At 42.5% G+C, this 22,083-nt stretch overlaps 1 protein-coding gene across 1 annotated transcript in view; it reads left to right on the plus strand.

Moving 5' to 3' along the window:
- Window positions 1–22,083, plus strand: part of pyd3 (beta-ureidopropionase pyd3) — a 32,404-nt gene that overhangs the window by 833 nt on the left and 9,488 nt on the right. Inside the window, exons 2-6 of the mRNA XM_080272179.1 lie at window positions 7,074–7,193; window positions 8,082–8,186; window positions 18,342–18,496; window positions 20,983–21,077; window positions 21,697–21,903. Of these exons, the coding sequence (XP_080128305.1) occupies window positions 7,093–7,193; window positions 8,082–8,186; window positions 18,342–18,496; window positions 20,983–21,077; window positions 21,697–21,903 (663 nt within the window). The 5' untranslated portion in view covers window positions 7,074–7,092. The remainder of the gene's footprint in view (window positions 1–7,073; window positions 7,194–8,081; window positions 8,187–18,341; window positions 18,497–20,982; window positions 21,078–21,696; window positions 21,904–22,083) is intronic.

Here is a 22,083-nt window from a genome sequence, read left to right on the forward strand (position 1 = left end):
TTGATTTTGGGGGATAAACCCACTTTTGGAAATCTTACTCAAAATTCCAAAAGGGGGATTTTCCCCCCAAAATGAGGGTCATAACTAAATAAAACACAGTATTTTGCATTGGAAACCATAAAAATAATAATAAAAGAAAACGTTGGTTACTTCTAAAAATTTACCGGATTTTATAGCTGAAACCTTGCACAACATTTAGAAACAAAATGCAATGCAATAAGTGTCTGAGTTCCTGAGATATACATGTTTTAAAGTCGCCAGACTTTGGAGGCGTTTTTCTTGTTTTGTAAAAATAAGCACTTGAGACGTAATGATTCTAAGCCCCTCAATTGATATGGATGCATCGGTAAATTTTTACAAGTGGACAATACACCCCCCAGGTAGTGCAATTTTTTCTGGCAGTTTTTGATGTAATTTGAATGTTTCTGACCTTCATTTTTGTCGGAAATGCCCCTCACCGAACACAATAAAGCTAACCAAACCAAACCCAACATACCTAACCTATCTTAGGGGAGTAATAATCAATTTCCGAATGGGGTAATGGGGGTTATTTGTGATCCTTAGGGACTATACTATACGATACTGGTGCTAAAATTCCAAAACTGCATATTGTCCACTTGTAAAATAATACCGATGCATCCACATGACCTTCCTTACTTCAAATAGATTTAGTATAGTGTTTTCTTTGGCTACCATATACGGTATTAAAATAGGCAAAAAGCACTGTACCGGTATTGTGTCTGTCCACTGTGAGCAGAACTGGGATAAAACTGTTAAAAGGGAATACTTGGTTAATCCCCTATGCCAGTTCTTATTTTGCTTTGGCCAACACCAACCAAAATTATTTATATAATTTATGAGAGATCCTTTGGGCCTTCAGTCATGTGATATCTTGTATTTTATTCTAGCTGATGCCAGACTATATGAGATCTATTCAGAAAGTATCTGACCTTAGGCCATAAAAAATAAATAGCTAACCTCTTGAGCTAGGACACTATTTCCTCCCCAAGTAGGCCCCTTCTGACTTGACACACATAACCCAGCATTCTTTCCACTGTCTGAAACATATTTCAAAGTTAGTTTTCAGTATCTCCTGCAGGTGCTCGTCATGAATTCTTCTCTTGGATGAATGTTGCTCAAGATAAGCTGGAGTACGAAAATCGCAATCCAGACTTTCAGAAGACTGTTATTACTGGAGATGAGACTTGGGTGTACGGGTACAACCCAGAAACCAAAGAACAGTTGTCCCAGTGAAAGTATGCAGGGTCACCTCGGGGGGGGGGGGGAGCACAACAGATCTCAGCAAGGTGAAATGCACGTTGACAGTATTTTTGTGACTACTGTACTGTGCACCACAAATACGCACCAGGTCAGACTGTCAACAAACATTATTACTTTGACATTATCCGGTGTCTTTGTAACACAGTTCAGAGGAAGAGACCAGACCACTGGAAAGCGGCAAGTTGGAAGCTGGACCATGAAAACGCCCCTGCCTATTCTTCTCAACTGATTCAGGAATTTTTGGCCAAGTACAACATCTTGCAGGTCCGGCAAGCTCCCTCCTCACCAGACATGGCTCTGTGTGACTAGTGGTTATTTCCCAAGCTCAAATCTCTGCTGAAGGGTTCCCGATTTGAGACGAGAGAAGAAACCATGATGAATGCAACAAAGTACCTACAGGAAATACCGAAAACCAACTCTGAAAAATGTTTCGGGCAGTGGAAAGAACACTGGGCTATGTGTGTCAAGTCAGAAGGGACCTACTTTGAGGAGGATTAATGTCCTACCTCAACAGGTTAGCTATTTATTTTAGAGCCTACGGTCGGACAATTTCTGAACAGACCTCGTACAGTAGTACTGTATACTGTACAGGTATACCCTGGTTTAATGATGCATTTGGTTAGGTATAAATCCATCATTAGGTGGCGTATCATATATCGAGGTAGATTTAACATGTAAAGTAATGGGATGCGTTTTTCATCTTTGGGTTCCCCCCCCCCAACCAAGTCCAAAATCCACCCAAATGAGCCCCAAAACAAGAATAAAGCCAATCTAAATGACCTAACCGCTGTAAAAGAAGCTAACCTAAGTCTGACACCTACCTGGAAGTGGCTTCGGTCGCCCAGGCAAGTACCACATCTCCCAACACAACACACACAACAACACCGTTTTTTCTACTGTACACCGAGGAATGACTCCCCGGCCGTCATTTCTCGACTTCTTCTTCTGGCCGGGGACATTGGGAGCAATCCAGGACCCACCAACAAATACATTTGTCCAACATGCTCAAAACCTATCACATCGAGCCAACAGACAAAGAGTTCAGTTCAGTGCAATTCCTGCAAGAACTGGACCCATTACACCTGCACAACACTTGCATCCAGAAAACATTACACAAACACCTGGACCTCCTCCTTATGCTCCTTCCCCTCACTCACCAACCCCCCTACCAATCCTACTCCTACTTCCTTTACACCTCCACAGCCAAACCTACCGATCCTTCCCACACCAACCAGTCCCCCAACTCCTCCCATTCCAACCCATCCTAATCCACCTCAACCCTTACCTCTATCACAACCTCCTCCTACCCCTTCCTCTCCACCCACACCACCTCCCCCCCATGCTGCAGCACCCAACACACATCGCACACACTACATAAACATCCTTCAGTTAAACATAGATGGCATAAACACCAAAAAACAAGAACTCACACAATTCATCAAACAACAGAACATACACACTGCCATCTTACAAGAAACAAAACTATACAGAGCACAGAAAACACCGACATTTCGTAACATCACCACCATTCGACAAGACAGGGCCGACGGCGGTGGTGGTGGACTCATCACCCTGGTACACAAATCCATCAACTTTGCATATACCAGTGCACCCACAAAGTCACATCTCCCCCCACATGACTCCACAACAGAAATACAATCAGTTAAAATACGCACTGGTAACAAATCACACATAACAATCGCTAACACATACATTCCCCCCCAATCGTCCCCCACAGTACCACACAATTACTCTCCACATATACACCACATCACCAACATACCCATCATCATCCTGGGTGGTGATTTCAACGCCAAGTCGTTGGCCTGGCATGTCAACAACCCTGACACAGACAGAGGGCTGGCACAACAATCCCAGACAGATCATCTTTTCATACTGAGCAATCCAGACCAAAATACCCATATCCCACACCAAGCCCTCTTCCTCCCATCATCTCCAGACATCCCCTTCTGCTCCCCAAACCTCACCCCAACTACATCATGGAGAGTGGTCAAAACCTTAGGTTCTGATCACCTCCCAATCATCATCACTACCAAAACCAGAATCACCCCAGCTGGCCACAAACACACATACACTAATTATAAGACAGCCAACTGGGAGGCCTTTGTAACTGAAACAGAACAACATTTCTAAACAGTAAACAGTACACCCATCACAAACATCAACACCGCTGTGCACACTTTCAATACAACTATACAAAATGCAGACAAAAGACCCATCCCTTGAGGCAACAGAAAGAGAGACAACCCCAAGTTCACACCAGAAATTCAAGGCCTCATCAGACAACGGGATACACTGCAACACTCCCCAACACTCCATACACAAGACATCATACAAAAAATACAAGAACTCAACACTCATATAAACAAAAAAATATCAGAACAGCAAACACTAAACTGGAAAAATTACCTCCAAACACTTGACCACAAAACAAACATCAGCAAACTCTACAAAACACTAAACAGCATCACACTTTCCAACAGCAACACCACACAATCACACACTGCCATCACAGCAACAGACACCATACTCTCAAACAAACAACAAGCAAACACTCTCATCAGTCACTCTTCACAAGTCACCCATCTAAACCCCCATCCCGAACACCGACGTATCATTTGATGTTAGAGACAGTTCCCCACAGACCCAGACTACGCACCTTTCACTTACAACCAGACAAAGCACATCATTAACAACCTCAAGCACTCATCTGCCTGTGGACCAGATAACATAAGCAACATTCACCTTAAACAACTTGGACCACAAGGCATATAAGCACTTACCAACATATCAAACTACAGCTACTCACACAACATAATACCCAACATCTGGAAGCATGGCATTATCATCACTATCCCTAAACCCAACAAAGACCCCACGTTACCCTCCTCACACTGCCCCATCACACTCCTCTGCACCCCCTCTAAAGTCACTGAACGGCTGGTACTACAACTAGTCACACCTCACATTCCCCTAGCCCAGTCACAACATGGCTTTAGGTCACTACACTCCACAAACACCCTTCTTACAGACCTTACACAGAGAGTTTTTGATGGCATGAATTCAGCTAGGCCACCACACAGAACACTCCTAATCACACTAGACATTAGCAAAGCTTTTGATGCCATCCCCCGCCACAACCTCACAAACAAAATACTCAACACAAACATGCATAATGACACAAAAAAGATGGCTTGCAAACTACTTAGCAGGCAGATGTGCACACGTAACATTTGCCGGTCAGTCTTCTATCTATCTATCTATCTATATACCTAGGCTGCTTCCCCCAAGGAAAGGGAGGTAGCCAAGACAGGACGACACACTCCCCATTTACTCATCCATTCAAACACATTCATTCGCATCTTAGCCCCAAAGCGGAGAACGGACAGATCCTCACCGCACCACACCGCACAAGGGTCAACTGCGCAATGCAATCAGTGACATCTGCAGCAGGGCCCGACAGCAGAGCTGGTTTACCCCTGCCACATCATAACAGCCCCATCCCCTTACCCGCACCTGACCTGACTAGCTGATCAGACCAAATGCAAGAGAATATCCCCTCAGGGCTGCGTCATCATTTATTCATTCAAAATTTCTCTCCATTTATTTCTGTCACGCACAGCCACTCTTCCTTGCTCAACAGACATCCCTCTCGCATCCAGCGCTCTCTTCACACTGTCCATCCACCCTATTCGTGGTCTTCCTCTCAGCCTTACACCTCTCACATCAGATCTAGTTATCTTTTTCACCAATCGCTCATTATCCATTCTCTCCATATGCCCAAACCGTCACAACGCCCTCTGCTCAACTCTACCAGCCATCTCCCGAACAACTCCAGTTCTCCTTCGCACTTCATCATTTCGCACTCGATCCGTATGCGTCACTCCACACATAGTCCTCAGACGCCTCATCTCCATTACATTCAAACTTTTCCTCTCTGCTACACCCATATTCCATGTTTCAGCCCCATATAATGCAGTTGGTACCACAACACCCTCATACAGCCTTCTCTTTACATCCATTCTAAGCGAACGACATCTAAACACTATTTTCATTCCTCCCAGCACCTTTCCTACTTTCAGTCTTCTACCATCAGAAACTTCACAAACGGTGTCCCCTGAGGATCTGTTTTGTCCCCTACACTCTTTAACCTATACATGCACGACATACCCACACCCCACACACCACAGATACACATAGCCTCCTATGCAGGTGATATAACACTTACATGTATGCACCAAAATGCAAACACAGCTGCACACATCATTCAACCTTACCTCAACACACTACACAAATGGTTCACCACAAACAGGCTCAAAATAGCCCCAGCCAAATCTACAATGACCCTTCTCACAAACTGGACAGCAGAACACAGTCACATCCCACACTTCACCATAAACAACACTCCCCTACCACACACACACACGCACGCACGCACGCACGCACGCACACACACACACACACACACACACACACACACACACACACACACACACACACACACACACACACACACAAATTGTTGGTGTAACATACAATACATCAATGTCATTTAAACAACACATCACAAAAGTTAAAAAAAAAATAACACCAAGACTCAATGCTTTGAGGTCACTTGCCCATACAACATTCAGACACAACAAAGAAACCATCACCACAGTATACAAACAATACATACGTTCAGTGATGAATTATGCAAGCCTTGCCTGGGCTTCTAACCTCACCAAAACACACTACAACACTCTACAGACCATACAGAAAATAATTACAGGCTGCACAGCTACCACTCCCACAGACCATCTACATCAAGAAACTAAAGTCCTCAAAGTCAAGGATCACCTAGACATGAGAGGCACCCAGTTTCTTGCTGCAGCCTCCACAAACCCACAACATCCACTATATTACATGGCAGCACATCCACCCACACCAAGGAACATCAAAACAACACTCAGCACACGATACCATACACAAATACTGTCATCTCTACCCCCTCGCCCACCTCAGACCAGCTTCCAGAAGCATATCCACACTCAGATCACTCGCCACTCCATTCAGTCACTTAAAGACAACACACAGCTGCATGCACGGCCTCCTGACATCCACCCTTCTGAATCCTATCTCCCTCGTGAGGACAGGGTCCACCTGGCCAGGCTGAGATGTGGGCACCATTCAGCCCTCTTTAGCTACCAGAAGAGGCTAGATGACTCCTCCATTGATGCCTGTCCAGGATGCAACACAGCACCCCATACTATTAAGCACATTGTTGAAGACTGCATTGCACTCAATCACCTACGCCAACAACACAACATACACTCTTTGAGAGCTCTGTGGGAAAGCCCGGTCTCGGCCATGGCCTTCCTAAGGGACTCGGAGCTGTTCAGCCAGACTGCCTAGGGAACAACTATTACTACACAATAAAACCAACAAATAAAATCTGAAAATCTTCAAATACCAGTATAAGGCTGGAAAAAATCAAGCTTAGTAAACTGTAGCTACCTCAAAATGGCAGTGTTCACTCCACCTGTGGCTAAAGCACATTAATCTAAGTCTAAAAACAGTTTATAAATCAACCTAAACACACATTTTTAGTCTATCATCAAAATTGGTAAAAAAAAAAAAAAAAAATCAAAACCCAATGTCAGGCAGGGTATGGTGGTATTTCTACCCCTATCATTACGCCGGGGTATCACATCTAGGGGTATCATATATCGAGGTATACCTGTATATGATACATATTTCTGTGGAAGTACAGTGTATTTTTCATTTAATAGTTTCAGACTGCCCAGAATAATGGCTGAAGAGTTCAAGAGTGTTGAGAGCTGCCTGGAGAAACATATTCCTGAACAAGAACTGAGAGAGATCAAGAGGATTCTGTATGGGCGTGAGCTGGAGTAAGCCACAAAACTGTAGTCCACTTTCCGTACTGGACGAGACTTCTCTTATTTCATTACCATATTTTTAATTAATTTTTCTTCCTTGTGTTTCTTACTTCGGGCATAATTTTGTAAGACAGTTTTCTGAAAGGCAATAGTCTTTGTAAACATCATCATATGGTACCACATACAGCACTTATGTCACCATTAGGGTGCTGGATACTATTGGATTCTACTAGTGAGATATGCTAAGGGTACTGGTATCTCTGGTAGGACTGGTACAGTTTCTGGATATTTTTCATCCCTGTAGTCTGTTGTTATGGCACTTAAGGAACAACAGCCACAGCTGCCAGTTGAGGAATGAGATCCTGGACTCCACGTTACTTTTAATAACAAGTGATTGTGACTCAAGGCTAGCATGCTTTGACCCAATTCCATACCCTTTCACCCTTCCTACTGGTTGAAGGAGTAATATTGTCGTGATAGAATAACAGTAAAATCCATTGCTTCACCGTCATTACTCACTTGGGTGCCAAAAGCTTTTCTATGTCAGTTCATGTCATACCTATGATGGCATGTGGCAAAAATCAGGCTGTCATTGGTGTGGGTTTCATGATATGACAGTTCAGGTATTTCAGTTCCCTTGTGATCCACCTAATAATTTCTGGTCAGTACAGATTACTTCAGGTCATGACCCTGAAGGTATGTGCCAAATCACCCTTTTAGGTGCACTGGAGCTGAGATACTGATACTGTACAAGTGTTTTGGGTGTGGGTGGTGGTGCAGGCTTGGAGGCCTTTTTTTCATAGCCTTTCTAATGAATTGCAGGATTAGATGTCTGGCAATAGGTAGGTGGGGATATATATATACATTTTACACCACATAACTGCTCTGTTCTTATTTTAGAGCCTTGCCTATCCCAGAGGACGCTGAGAGACTTGCCAAACAGCATAACTTCGAAGTGAAGGGCTACAAGATTACTGCAGCGGGGGAGCATCTTACACCATCAAGGTAGAAATCACTGGACTGTTATGAATGGTGTACTATACTTTATACTGAGAGTGAAATAATAATTTTCTTGGGTCTCTTCTTGGAGAGTTTGATGAACTGTTTATGAGTGACTAGGTTAAGATAGGAAATATAGATAGTTGGAGGGCAAAAGAAGAGGGTGAAAGGTATGTATGATGCAAAGCAAACTGGAATGGACTGTTACTGGTACAGTACAGTATATAGCACACTCATGTGTGGGCAAGTCATCAGCTATTTGTGATATTTCATGCTGCTTTCACGTCCAAGATATGGTTTATTAGGTACAGTATATGCACACTTGCCCATAGGGGATGATTTGCGGCTGTAGAGGAATTTACGGGATGGTACACCAAACATTCGCGGAAATTTCACATTCGCGGGGGTCTGTGTCCCCTGACCCCTGCAGATGTGAAGGGCCTACTGTATAGATATATATACCTGGTACATAAACTCAATTGTCCGTTGTCACAATATCTGTGGCTGCTGGGTTGGCCATGTTAATGCAATATTTGACAAATTTATGGAATATCTAGTGCCAAAATGCGACATACCTGGCGTTTCCATGCTATATCTGGCATCGAGGTGCTGGCTTGTAAATGGTAGTCAACCGGCGCTGTATTATTGTATTACTGTATTTTATCATTACTTTTTTGTATTTTATGCTCAATTTTCATCTTTTACTCATGGGAATGTTTTTAGGAGAGAGGGTTGAGAAGGATAATAACGCAATAATTGGCTGAGTGCTGAATACTGTATGGAGCCAATGGGGGGGGGGGTTTACTATGCAATATCTGGCATAAGGCTTGTCTGAATTACACTGGATAATTGAGAGTTTACTGTACAGTATGTGTGTGTGTTTTCTTACCTACCTAACTGTATCTTTACAGGAATGAGTCAAGCCCGTACTGTCCCGTCCTTTAAACCATTTTTATCGTACATCTCCTTAAATTTATGAATTGTTTTGGCACACACTATTTCATTCGGTAGTGCATTCCACTGATCAATTACCCTATTTGAGAAACTAAATTTCCTTACGTCTTTATCGCCTCTCTTTTTATGCAGTTTTTTGCAGTGTCCTCTTGCTGATGCTTCCCCATAGGTTATACAGTACTGTATATTCATTTATGTCTATTTTCTCCATCCCTGAAATACATTTACAGTATATTGCATAATCATGTCTCCTCTTTTCCTTGTCTCCTGTGGTGTTGGCAGATTCAGTTTTTCTAGTCTTTCTTCATAGCTTAGATCCCTTAACCCCTGTAGTATGCAATTCCCCAGCCTCGACTACCCCCAGGACGCAAAAACAGGTCATTTTTTCAACTTTCTCAAAGCTTAAAAGTTTTATGCCTGATTTATACAGCTTGAATTTATACACCTGAAAATGCAAACCCCACCCTCCTAGATCCAGGAGTTACCGAATGATGGCCTCTCAAAGTTGATAATAGTTACCTGTCGTGGCCCAGGCAAGAAAGAAAAATACGCCGGGGCGAGGTAAAGATACTCTGTGGTAGGGGGTGGGGAGTGGGGATGGGGATGGTAAGGCCAGGAGGGGGTGTACAGGGATGAAGGGATGGGAGGAAACCACCACCAGGCACAAAGGAAGGGCCCCAGTGGAATACAGGGACGTGGAGGGAGGGTAGGGAGGAAATACCCTCCCACAGATGACAGGGGGGAGACTTGGGGGGATCCACATGGAGAGGTGGAGGATGCATGAGGAAGGTATGGGAGGGGTGGTGGTGGCCGTGGTAAGAATGGTGGTGGTAAGAATGAAGGGAGGTAGGATAGTAACAATGTAATGGGGTATAGGGACGTGGTGAGAGGGAGGTGGGGGGTACACCTGGAGCGGTGGCGTCTTCGTCGTGGGTCCACCCCCCAGAGGCTATCGAAGAGAAGAGGAGGACAGCATGGGGGTCAAACCACTGCAAACCCCCCCTGGCCCCTCACGGGGCTCGAGTACCTGGGAGTGGCTTCGGTCGCCCGGGCAAGTACCACATCTCCAACACAACACACACAACAACACCATTTTTTCTACGCCGAGAAATGACTCCCCGGCTGTCATTTCTCGACAACTTCTTCTAGCCAGGGACATTGAGAGCAATCCAGGACCCACCATCAAATACATATGTGCAATGTGCTCAAAACCTATCACGTCAAGCCGACAGACAAAGGGTTCAGTTCAGTGCAACTCTTGCAAGAACTAGACCCATTACACCTGCACAACACTTGCATCCAAAAAACATTACACAAACACCTGGACCTGCTCCTTATGCTCCTTCCCCCCACCCACCAACCCCCCCTTCCAATCCTACTCCTACTTCCTTCACACCTCCACAGCCAAACCCACCGATCCTTCCCACACCATCCAGTCCCCCAACTCCTCCCATTCCAACCCATCCTAATCAACCTCAACCCATACCTCCATCACAACCTCCTCCTACCCCTTCGTCCACACCACCTCTCCCTCGTGCTGCAGCAGCGAAAACACATCGCACACACAACATAAACATCCTTCAGTTAAACATAGATGGCATAAACACCAAAAAACAAGAACTCACACAATTCATCAAACAACAGAACATACACACTGCCATCTTACAAGAAACAAAACTATACAGAGCACAGAAAACACCAACATTTCATAACTTCACCACCATTCGACAAGACCGGGCCAGCGGCGGTGGCGGTGGACTCATCACCCTGGTACACAAATCCATCATCTTTGCAGATACCAGTGCACACACAAAGTCACTTCTCCCCCCACATGACATCACAACAGAAATACAATCAATCAAAATACGCACTGGTAACAAATCACACATAACAATCGCTAACACATACATTCCCCCCCAATCGTCGCCCACAGTACCACACAATTACTCATCACAGATACACCACATCACTAACAACCCAACATCATCCTGGGTGGTGATTTCAACGCCAAGTCGTCGACCTGGCATGTCAACAAACCTGACACAGACAGAGGGCTGGTACTACAATCCCAGACAGATCATCTTTTCATACTAAACAATCTAGACCACCATACCCATATCCCACACCAAGCCCTCTTCCTCCCATCATCTCCAGACATCACCTGCTGCTCCCCAAACCTCGCCCCCACTACATCATGGAGAGTGGTCAAAACCCTAGGTTCGGATCACCTCCCAATCATCATCACTACCAAAACCAGAATCACCCCACCTGGCCACAGACACATACACTAATTATTAGAGAGCCAACTGGGAGGCCTTTGTAACTGAAAAAGAACAACATTTCTAAACAGTAAACAGTACACCCATCACAAACATCAACACCGCTGTGCACACTTTCAATACAATTATACAAAACGCAGACAAAAGACACATCCCTAGAGGCAACAAAAAGAGACGCAACCCCAAGTTCACACCAGAAATTCAAGGCCTCATCAGACAACGGGACACACTGCGACACTCCCCAACACCCCATACACAAGACATCATACAACAAATACAAGAACTCAACACTCATATAAACAAAAAAATATCAGAACAGCAAACACCAAACTGGAAAAATTACCTCCAAGCACTTGACCACAAAACAAACATCAGCAAACTCTACAAAACACTAAACAGCATCACACTTTCCAACAGCAATCACAATCACACGCTGCCATCACAACAACAGACACCATACCCTCAAACAAACAACAAGCAAACACTCTCATCAATCACTTTTCACAAGTCAGCCATCTAACCCCACATCCGGAAGACCGACGTATCATCAGACGTAAGAGACAGTTCCCCACAGACCCAGACTATGCACCTTTCACTTACAACCAGACGAAGCACATCACTAACAACCTCAAGCACTCATCTGCCTGTGGACCAGACAACATAAGCAACATTCACCTTAAACACCTAGGACCACAAGGCATACAAGCACTCACCAACATATCAAACTACAGCTACTCACACAACATAATACCCAACATCTGGAAGCATGGCAATATCATCACCATCCCTAAACCCAACAAAGACCCCACGTTACCCTCCTCACATCGCCCCATCACACTCCTCTGCACCCCCTCTAAAGTCACTGAACGACTGATACTACAACTAGTCACACCTCACATTCCCCTAGCCCAGTCACAACATGGCTTTAGGCCACTACACTCCACAAACACCCTTCTTACAGACCTTACACAGAGAGTTTTTGATGGCATGAATTCAGCTAGGCCACCACACAGAACACTCCTAATCACACTAGACATTAGCAAAGCTTTTGATGCCATCCCCCGCCACAACCTCACAAACAAAATACTCAACACAAACATGCACAATAACACAAAAAGATGGCTGGCAAACTACTTAGCAGGCAGATGTGCACACGTAACATTTGCCGGTTAGTCTTCTAACATCAGAAACTTCACAAACGGCGTCCCCCAAGGATCTGTTTTGTCCCCTACACTCTTTAACCTATACACGACGTACCCACACACCACAGATACGCATAGCTTCTTATGCAGATGATATAACACTTACATGTACACACCAAAATGCAAACACAGCTGCACACATCATTCAACTTTACTTCAACACACTACACAAATGGTTCACCACAAACAGGCTCAAAATAGCCTCAGCCAAATCTACAGTGACCCTTTTCACAAACTGGACAGCAGAACACAGTCACATCCCACACCTCACCATCAACAACACTCCCTTACCCCCCCCCCCACACACACACAAAATCCTTGGTGTAACATACAATACATCAATGTCATTTAGACAACACATCACAAACATTAAAAATAAAATAACACCAAGACTCAATGCTTTGAAGTCACTTCCCCATACAACATTCGGACACAACAAAGAAACCACCACCACAGTATACAAACAATACATACGCTCAGTGATGAATTATGCAAGCCCTGCCTGGGGTTCTAACCTCACCAAAACACAGTACAACACTCTACAGACCATACAGAACAAGGCCCTAAAAATAATCACGGGCTGCACAGCTACTACACCCACAGACCACCTACATCAAGAAACCAAAGTCCACAAAGTCAAGGATCACCTAGACATGAGAGGCACCCAGTTCCTTGCTGCAGCCTCCACAAACCCACAACATCCACTACAATACATGGCGGCACATCCACCCACACCAAGGAACATCAAAACAACACCCAGCACACGATATCATACACAAATACTGTCATCTCTTCCCCCTCTCCCACCTCAGACCAGCTTCCAGAAGCACATCCACACTCAGATCACTCGCCGCTCCATTCAGTCACTTAAAGACAACACACAGCTGCATGCACGGCCTCCTGACATCCACCCTTCTGAATCCTATCTTCCCCGTGAGGACAGGGTCCACCTGGCCAGGCTGAGATGTGGGCACCATCCAGCCCTCTTAAGCTACCAGAAGAGGCTGGATGACTCCGTCGCTGATGCCTGTCCAGGATGCAACACAGCACCCCATACTATTAAGCACATTATGGAAGACTGCATTGCACACAATCACCTATGCCAACAACACAACATACACTCTTTGAGAGCTCTGTGGGAAAGCCCGGTCTCGGCCATGGCCTTCCTAAGGGACTCGGGGCTGTTCGGCCAGACTGCCTAGGGAACAACTACTACTACACCCCCTGCCGCCTGGGTATGGGCCTTGATCCTCCCTCCCGCATGTCCAACTCTTAGTTCTGAATGGTCAGAAGCCATCTACGTCACAGCTGAGTTGGAGCAAGCTGCCGCCAGTATTTTGTGGAAGCTGCACAATCGACATTCCTCATCCATTTAAAAAATTGTGAAAAAACATTGATCATCGAGCTTAGTTCTTTAAGGGTTAAGCTCGGTACCCATCTTGTAGTGGCCCTTTGAACTTTTTCATTCTTATGTATGTGTTTCTTGAGATGAGGATTCCAGACTACTAATGTATACTCTAGGGCTGGTCTGATGAAAGATGTTATGAGATGTTATTATCTTCCTCAGCATGTCTTCATTTATGTATGTGAATGCTGTTCTCATATTTGCAAGCAGTGTATACATGTTCCGTACCTTCTCACTTATGTGGTCAGCCAGAGATAGTCTGTTACTGATAATCACACCTAAGTCCTTCTCTCCTTCTGATAAGTGTAGGGTTTTACTTCCTAACTTATAATCCCAATCTGGTCTTTTTCCACGTTTACCAAACTTGATTACATGACACTTGTCCACATTGAATTCCATTTGCCATGTATTACTCCATGCATGAAGTTTAATTCTTCTTGTAGCTCTTTACAAGAGTCTGTGTTAGTAATTCTCCTTTGTATTTTTGCATCATCAGCAAACATATTTAGATAGCTTTCATTTCCAATGTTACTATCTATGTCATTTATATACACTAAAAACATAATTGGTGCCAGCACTGAGCCCTGTGGACCTCTGCTAGTCACTTCCCTCCATGATGAGGAATTTCCTCTTCATACTGTTCTCATTTCCCATTTTCTAAGAAAATTTGCATCCAACAGTACAGTTTGCCTCAGATTCCTCCTTGATAGTACAGTTTCCATAAAAGTCTTTGGTGTGGTACTCTGCCAAAAGCTTTCTGGAAATCTAGATAGATAATGTCCACCCATCCTTCTCTTCTCTGTAATGTTTCTGCAACTCCGTCATAGTAGCTTAATAGATTAGTAACATATGATTTTCCCTTTCTGAAACCAAATTGCTTTTCTGTTATCATATTGTGTTCTTCTAGATGGTTTAACCAAACTTTTCTTATCAGCTTTTCCAGTATCTTACATACAACACTGGTTAATGATACTGGTCAGTAGTTGAGTGGATTTTGTCTATTCCCTTTCTTGAGTAAGGGAACAATGTGTGCTTTCTTCCTAATATCAGGTAGTTTACCTTGTGCCAAGGATTCCTTGAATATTAAAGATAATGGTCTAAACTCCTTTGCACATTCATGTAGCACCCAACATGAAATTTCGTCTGGACCATTTGCTTTTCCTTTGTCTAATTTACTTAACTCCTCCTGTATTTCTTTTTCTGATATTTGTATACCTGGTACTGTAATATGTTTGGGCATGCATGTCCTATATCATCCCTCTCAAAATTATTTTCTTCTGTAAAAACTGATTGGAAATTCTTATTTAGTGCTTCACAAATATCTTGCTTCTGTGTATAGAGGATCCCTTCATCTGTAATGGATTGTATTTTATCTTTTACCTTGGTTTTGCTTCGAATGTAGCTGTAGAATAGCTGCAGTTGATCACTACTTTTGTTTATGATGTCCTCCTCAAACTGTTTTTGGGCTTCTCTCTTTATTCTTGTGTATTCGTTTCTTGCCTGTTTATAGTTGTTATATGCTCTCTCACTATTGTCTTTTCTGTATCTATTCTGCAACAAGTCTCTTTTTTCTTTTGATTTTTTACATTCTTTATAAAACCATTTATTTATTTTCATTTCTGCTTTTTTGTGCCAAGGGATGTAATTTTGGACTCGTATTTCACAAAGTTCACAGAATTTACTGTATATAACATTTAAATCTTGTCCTCTAAGCTTTTCTTCCCAATCTATTTCTAAGAATTTCTTTAGGTCATGATAGTTGCCCATTTTGTAGTTAAGGCTCTTTTTGTAACTTTCAATACAGTTAACTATGTCATATGCAATCCTGAAGTTGTAATTTAATACTGCATGGTCACTTTTGCCGAATGGAGGATGATACATAATATTGTCAGTATCATTTTCTTGCCTTGTAAATATAAGATCTAGTACTGATGGTACATCGTCCTCTTTTTCTGGTGCTTTCTTTTACATATTGTGTTAGGAAACACTCCTGCACAAGGTCCAGGAGCTTTTGGTCCCAACAGCTTTCCTGGCCTTTTATATTTAGAGTATTCCAATTTATATTTGTATTGAAATCTCCGGTTAGTATAATTCTTTCAGAGTTCTCCTCCATTCTGTGTAGTAATGCTCTTAAAGTCTGAATTGTGCTCTCTGCCAGTCTTCATATTTGCCTTTTTCCCAAATGTTTGATCTGGGTGGCATGTATAAATTTGCCACAATTACTTTCCCTTCAGACATACTAATCTCTCCTGTGATCAGTTCTGCCTGTGAGGGTACATCTAATTCTGTTTCTCTGACTTGCAAATTTTTCTTTGTTAATATAATTCCTCCTCCTTTTTTTAAGTTCCTATCTTTTTTCCATATATTGTATTCCTCTAGGTTTTGGGTATCATTTGATATCCCTGATGTTAATTTTCAGTTGGGCAAACAATATGTCGTTCTTTTTCTTTGATATAATCATTCATCTCTAGTAATTTTGATACCATTCCATCTACATTAGAGTACATCAGCTTAATCATCTTTTATACATACTTATGACCACTTGGGTCTACTACCTTCCTCCATTTTATTCCCTGCTGTTTATGTACCACTTTCGTACCTGCAATCCAGTTACAGTACTTTGTAAAAAAAAAATGTGTTCTTCTCTTCCTTTGATCTTCCCTCAGTTTTTGTTTTTGCCTCCTCCCTCTTCTCTTTTAGTAATCCCAGTTCCACCTGAATTAGGCATTTTTTATCCATATATTTTTAAAATCCTCTTTTTCCATAAGGTTGTTTGCATTTTTTAGTATTTCCTCCACAGTATTTACACTCTGGAATGTTACTTTCATGGGCCTTGATTTATTTCTCACATATTTCCCTAGTTTTTGTGTTCCTCTATGTCTTTACTACAGATTTCCTCTGATACTTCCTTCAATATGCTCATTACATTTGCCATCTCCTTATTGTCTCTCAAAATATTGTTTTTGATTTCTTCCTCCTCTATACCAGTGATTACTATAGATCTGTTGATGTCTGCTGAATCTTCGACCAATTTTGGATTGTTTTGGATTATTTTCTTCACTTCCTTTTTAATGCTGTTTTCTTCGACTCTTGTTTCCAAGTCTTTCTTTATGTTCACCATTTCAGCATACATGGTTTCTACATCATTTTTGTAGCTCTGCTTTGCTTCATTCCCCTGGGTTATCTTCTCAATATCATTGCTGTGATCTATCAGAGTGCTTGCTTACCTTATTGTCTCTGTATCATTTCTGAACTCTTCCATAATACTGTACTCTCATGGTTGTATGTGTGTGTGTGTAATTCACCGGGTCGGTCATTATCACTTGATGGTCGTGATCGTCAGCTTTTTACCCTCCCAGAAGGGAGCTGAGAGCTCATATAGTCCGATCTAAGGGCAAGGCTGTGACCTTCACACACACACACACACACACACACACACACACACACACACACACACACACACACACATCCACACACACATCCCCTTGCTCAAGGGGGACAGTAACCACCCACTTCATCAGTGAAACTTTTCGCAACCTGAGCGAGGCGCGAACTCCCGTCCACCAGTTGGCAAGCGAGAACGTTACCACTGCGCCAGTGAGCGGTGTGTGTGTGTGTGTGTGTGTGTGTGTGTGTGTGTATATATATATATATATATATATATATATATATATACTGTATTTATTTATTTATATATGCCTCCGTGGTAGAGTGTGCGTTTCGTACACGGGTGAACCAGGGTTCGCGCCCCGCCAGGGTAATAAACTTCGGGAGTGTTCACCCGGCCACGTACTGCATTGGCGGACACAAGGGGTGCTGTGGTTGAACCAGTGTCGCTTACTATAAAGTATGCTTGCACCCAGTCGGCTTGCGTGGGCCGATTACACTTGGTTCACAGACTACACACACATCCAAAGCCACTCCAACACTACAGTTACACTTACATGCACTTCTCACCCTACATACAATCTCTGCCAGACAGCCTAAGCCACACGGTACAGATACATTGGCCATATCATCCCGACTTTGGTCAGGATAGGCCGGTCCTGCAGTGGATACTGAAACGGCTGATGATGATGATGATGATGATGATGATGATGATGATGATGATATATATATATATATATATATATATATATATATACACATACACACACACACATTATTGCTGAAAGGAGTCAAAAATATAAGTACTGTAACAATTGCAAAACACAAGACTACAATACAGGCAATTATCTAATTCATTCAACTACAAATAAGCATATAGCAAAGTGAAAAAGGTCAGTTTCTCTGTAGCTATTACAGGAAGTTTAATTTTCAGAACTGTTCGCATTGGAGTAATTCAGAATTCCATTGTTGCGAACACTTCAGCTTCAGTTGCAGTTCAACGTTCTGCCCTTCATCAGAGAATAGCCATTTTAACAGAGGCTGCAGCACTCTGTGGTGTTAACATTCTCTGCTACCAAGAGGCATGGAGTGAGTTTAACTTTTTACTGTTGTTGGATACAGTACTACTGTATAAAGAATTCGAGTACTGTATTGATGTCTACAAATTCTTCACTGTATGTTCTGCTAAGCTTAATGAAATCTTTACCATCACTATTTTTCATTTATTGTTATCCCATCCATCCATCATCCTATCCTACATTGCCCCATGAGGAGCGTAGGAGCCCAGGGCTAGGCAGTTGGTCCCAACATTTAAGATGAGAGTGACCAGCCTCACTCATCCCTGAGTGGCATTACATGAGCAATCAACTCCAATCACCTCTTGGATATAAACCTTCACTGGCTCAATCCGATTGGAGTGCAATAATTACCCACTAAACCACCAGGTGCCAAAATTTGATTATATGGTTACCACCCAGCATAGTAAATGGTTTCCTGGTGTACAGGAAACCATTTGGCTTGTCAGTCAGCCAACGTTCCATTAATTATAATACAAGTATATAAGGGTGCTTGGCATCAAGTCCTCAGTATATGGGAGCCTACAGAGATCAACTCTTCATTATAAATGAAACCACACTGAATCAGAGTAATTGTGGAATGGCAGAACTTAAGTGTGTATAGACTCTAAAAGTGCAGGAAATTTAATGTACTGGATCAGGTGAAGACATTCACCCATTATACTATTTGTTTTCTGGTACTCTGTTGAATACAAGTCATTTAGGATAAAAAATAGCTTTCAAACACAATACTATTGTTCTAACCTGAATAACTGATCACCTAAAACAACCAAATCCATTAATGCATGGCATATGGTTAGGGGTTTTTATACATGATCATGCTTTACATTTTTTTTTTCTTTTCTTTTTTTATGTATGAAAGAAGGAACCAAAGGCCAGGAGCCCACAAGAATGTTCCCTCCAAGAAAAAATATCAGACAGCCAAACTGAAGATCCATTCATTTTGAGATGCCTGGACAAACTGCATTTGTATGACTGGAAATCAGAGGTAGTAGGAAATATAGACAGAGGGAGACAGTTCCAGAGTTGACCTGTTGCATACATGAAGGACTGGGAGTAGCGGTTAATTCTTGCATTAGAGAGTTGGGCAGAAAAGGGACAAAAGTTTCTTGCTAGCATCCTATAGTGGTGGAAGGATGCAAGCGGACAGTTCAGAGCAGCAATGACCATTGAAGTAGTGACAGAAAAGAGAGAAAGTTGCAACAATGCGGCAAAGAGACAGAGGTTGAAGGAGGCCAGTAAGAGGAGGAGAGTTAACAAGATGAAAAGCCTCTGACTCCACCTTGTTGAGAAGAGCTGTATGTGGGGAGCCTGCTCACACGAGAGTTGTACTCTGCACGGGCGAATAAAGCCTATGTATAAAATCAACAATATGAGAGGCATGGAGTCAGCTTAGCACACCTAATCACTTGGAAGCAGAGTTTACAAGAGAGGTAATATGATCTTTGCAAGATAAATCCCACAAGAAGGAAACCCCATGCATGTTTAGAGATACAGGATTGAGTTAGATATTGTTCAAATTTGCAGGATATTCCTGCAAAAGATTTTGTTGGGTTAAAAAAATTAAAAACTGAGTTTTTGATGCATTAAGAACAAGATTACTTTAAGCCCATCAGAGATATAAGCCAAGTCAAACATTATGTGTGCCACAGTCTCATTCCTTGTTAGGTGAAGTAACTGCTGAGATGGAAGCTGCAGGAAGTAAATGGAAAGGTGAAGGGTAGAGTCACCAGTCTATGAATGGATAAGGTTAGCTGTACAGCTTAGGAGGTCAATAATGAATAAAAGGAGGAGAGTTGGTGACAGGACAGAAACGTGAGGAACACCACTACTGACAGCCCCAGGAGACGAACAGTGAGCATCTACAACAGCAGCTATAGAATGACCAGAAAGGAAGCTAGAGATGAAGGCACAGATAGAAAGACAGAAACCATAATAGGGCAGTTTGGAAATTAAAGATTTATGCCAGACTTGACTGAAAGCCTCTGAGATGTCAGGTGCAATGGCAAAGCTTTCTTCAAAGTCCCAAAAGAAGGATGACCAGGAGTCTGAAAGATAGGGGAGAGGATCGCCAATGGAGCGTCACTGGCGGAACCCATACTGACGATTAGAAAGAAGGTTGTGACAGGAAAGGTACTTAAAATTTTTTTTTTTAAGGACAGACTCAATACAGGATGTTAAAGCAATTGGATGATAGTTAGAGGTCAGATTCAATATAAACTTTACATAGCCTTAATGAGGATATTCTGTTTGCTGAGGACAAACCACACTCACATTACCTGAAACTTTCTATGAATGTATTTCAAATAGGTGCATTTAGTGCTTCTTTGTTTATGGCATGATACTTAGAAAAACTTGGTCAAACTGTCCCCTGAGACTCTGCATATAAACCTTTCGGAGGGATTTCTCCTGAGTTGAATTACATTATCTGGTGGTATTTAGATTAAACAAACATCATCATCCAACTGAAGGGGTTAATGATTATCAACTATCCCTCAGCAATGCCTTTTGCGTTCTGTACACGTGAGAAGCAGCCATGGTGTGAGTTTGCTGAGAATGCAGAGTTTGGCCCAACAAGTCTGTTTTGTCAGGAGGTAATGTTGGATGTATTGTACATGCAGTACTACAATTCTGTACTTGTATTTACCTCTTATTGTAGATACAGTCCTTCAGTATGTTTTTCATTTTTATGTTACCCATTTTGAAGTGCTGATTTAGTCACCTATTATGTTCTGAATGAAAAAAAGTCAGAAAATACTTGTTGAGGCAAGAAAACAAAGGAGAAAGACAGCTTTGGATGAAGTAAATGCACAAAGTCAGGGATATACTGTACAGCACTGTATGGACTGTTTTTCAACAGCAAGCAGAACAGGGTGAGTGGAAGTACAGTGTAAGGATTGGAGTGGAAAGATAAAATACCAGATAAAATATGAAAAAAGAGAGTAAAACGAGAAGTACAAGGAATGAGAACCATACAAGAATTGACAATGCATGGGCAATGCATACTGGATCAACATACAGTATACATATCGTCCGTTGTTTCACTTCATGTATGAAGGCTCCAGCATGCTTGCATGTGTCGGCCTTGTTCACAGAACGGCTTTTTGACTTCAGAATTTTAAGCAAGAGGTATATATACACACAGTTACTATAATGTTTTGTTGTTTTGATTCAGTTATGACTTGTTCAACTCATTATATTTTACTCCCTTAGCTTGCCAAGAAGCACAATATGTATATCATCTCCCCAATACTGGAAAGAGATGAGGTACATGGTGACACACTATGGAACACAGCTGTGGTCTTCAGCAACAAGGGCTACTACCTGGGCAAATCACGGAAGAATCACATCCCCCGTGTGGGTGACTTCAATGAGTCTACCTACTACATGGAAGGAGACACAGGCCATGTGGTCTTCCAGGTATTTATGCCTTTTCAAATATAGTCTGAGAATTTGTTTACAGTTTGCCCTCCAAAGCTCAATTACAGTGCATCTCAGCATCTTGGGAGCCAAATGCCTTAATCCCAGAAGGGGATGCTACAAATGAATCACTTTGTTATTCTTCTCTCAAGTATCAGGCTACCTTTTCTACAATTCTCA

This window comes from Coenobita brevimanus, chromosome 50 (assembly GCF_032717465.1).
Source record: "Coenobita brevimanus isolate Jiangsu-jjx chromosome 50, ASM3271746v2, whole genome shotgun sequence".
Classification (NCBI taxonomy): domain Eukaryota; kingdom Metazoa; phylum Arthropoda; class Malacostraca; order Decapoda; family Coenobitidae; genus Coenobita; species Coenobita brevimanus.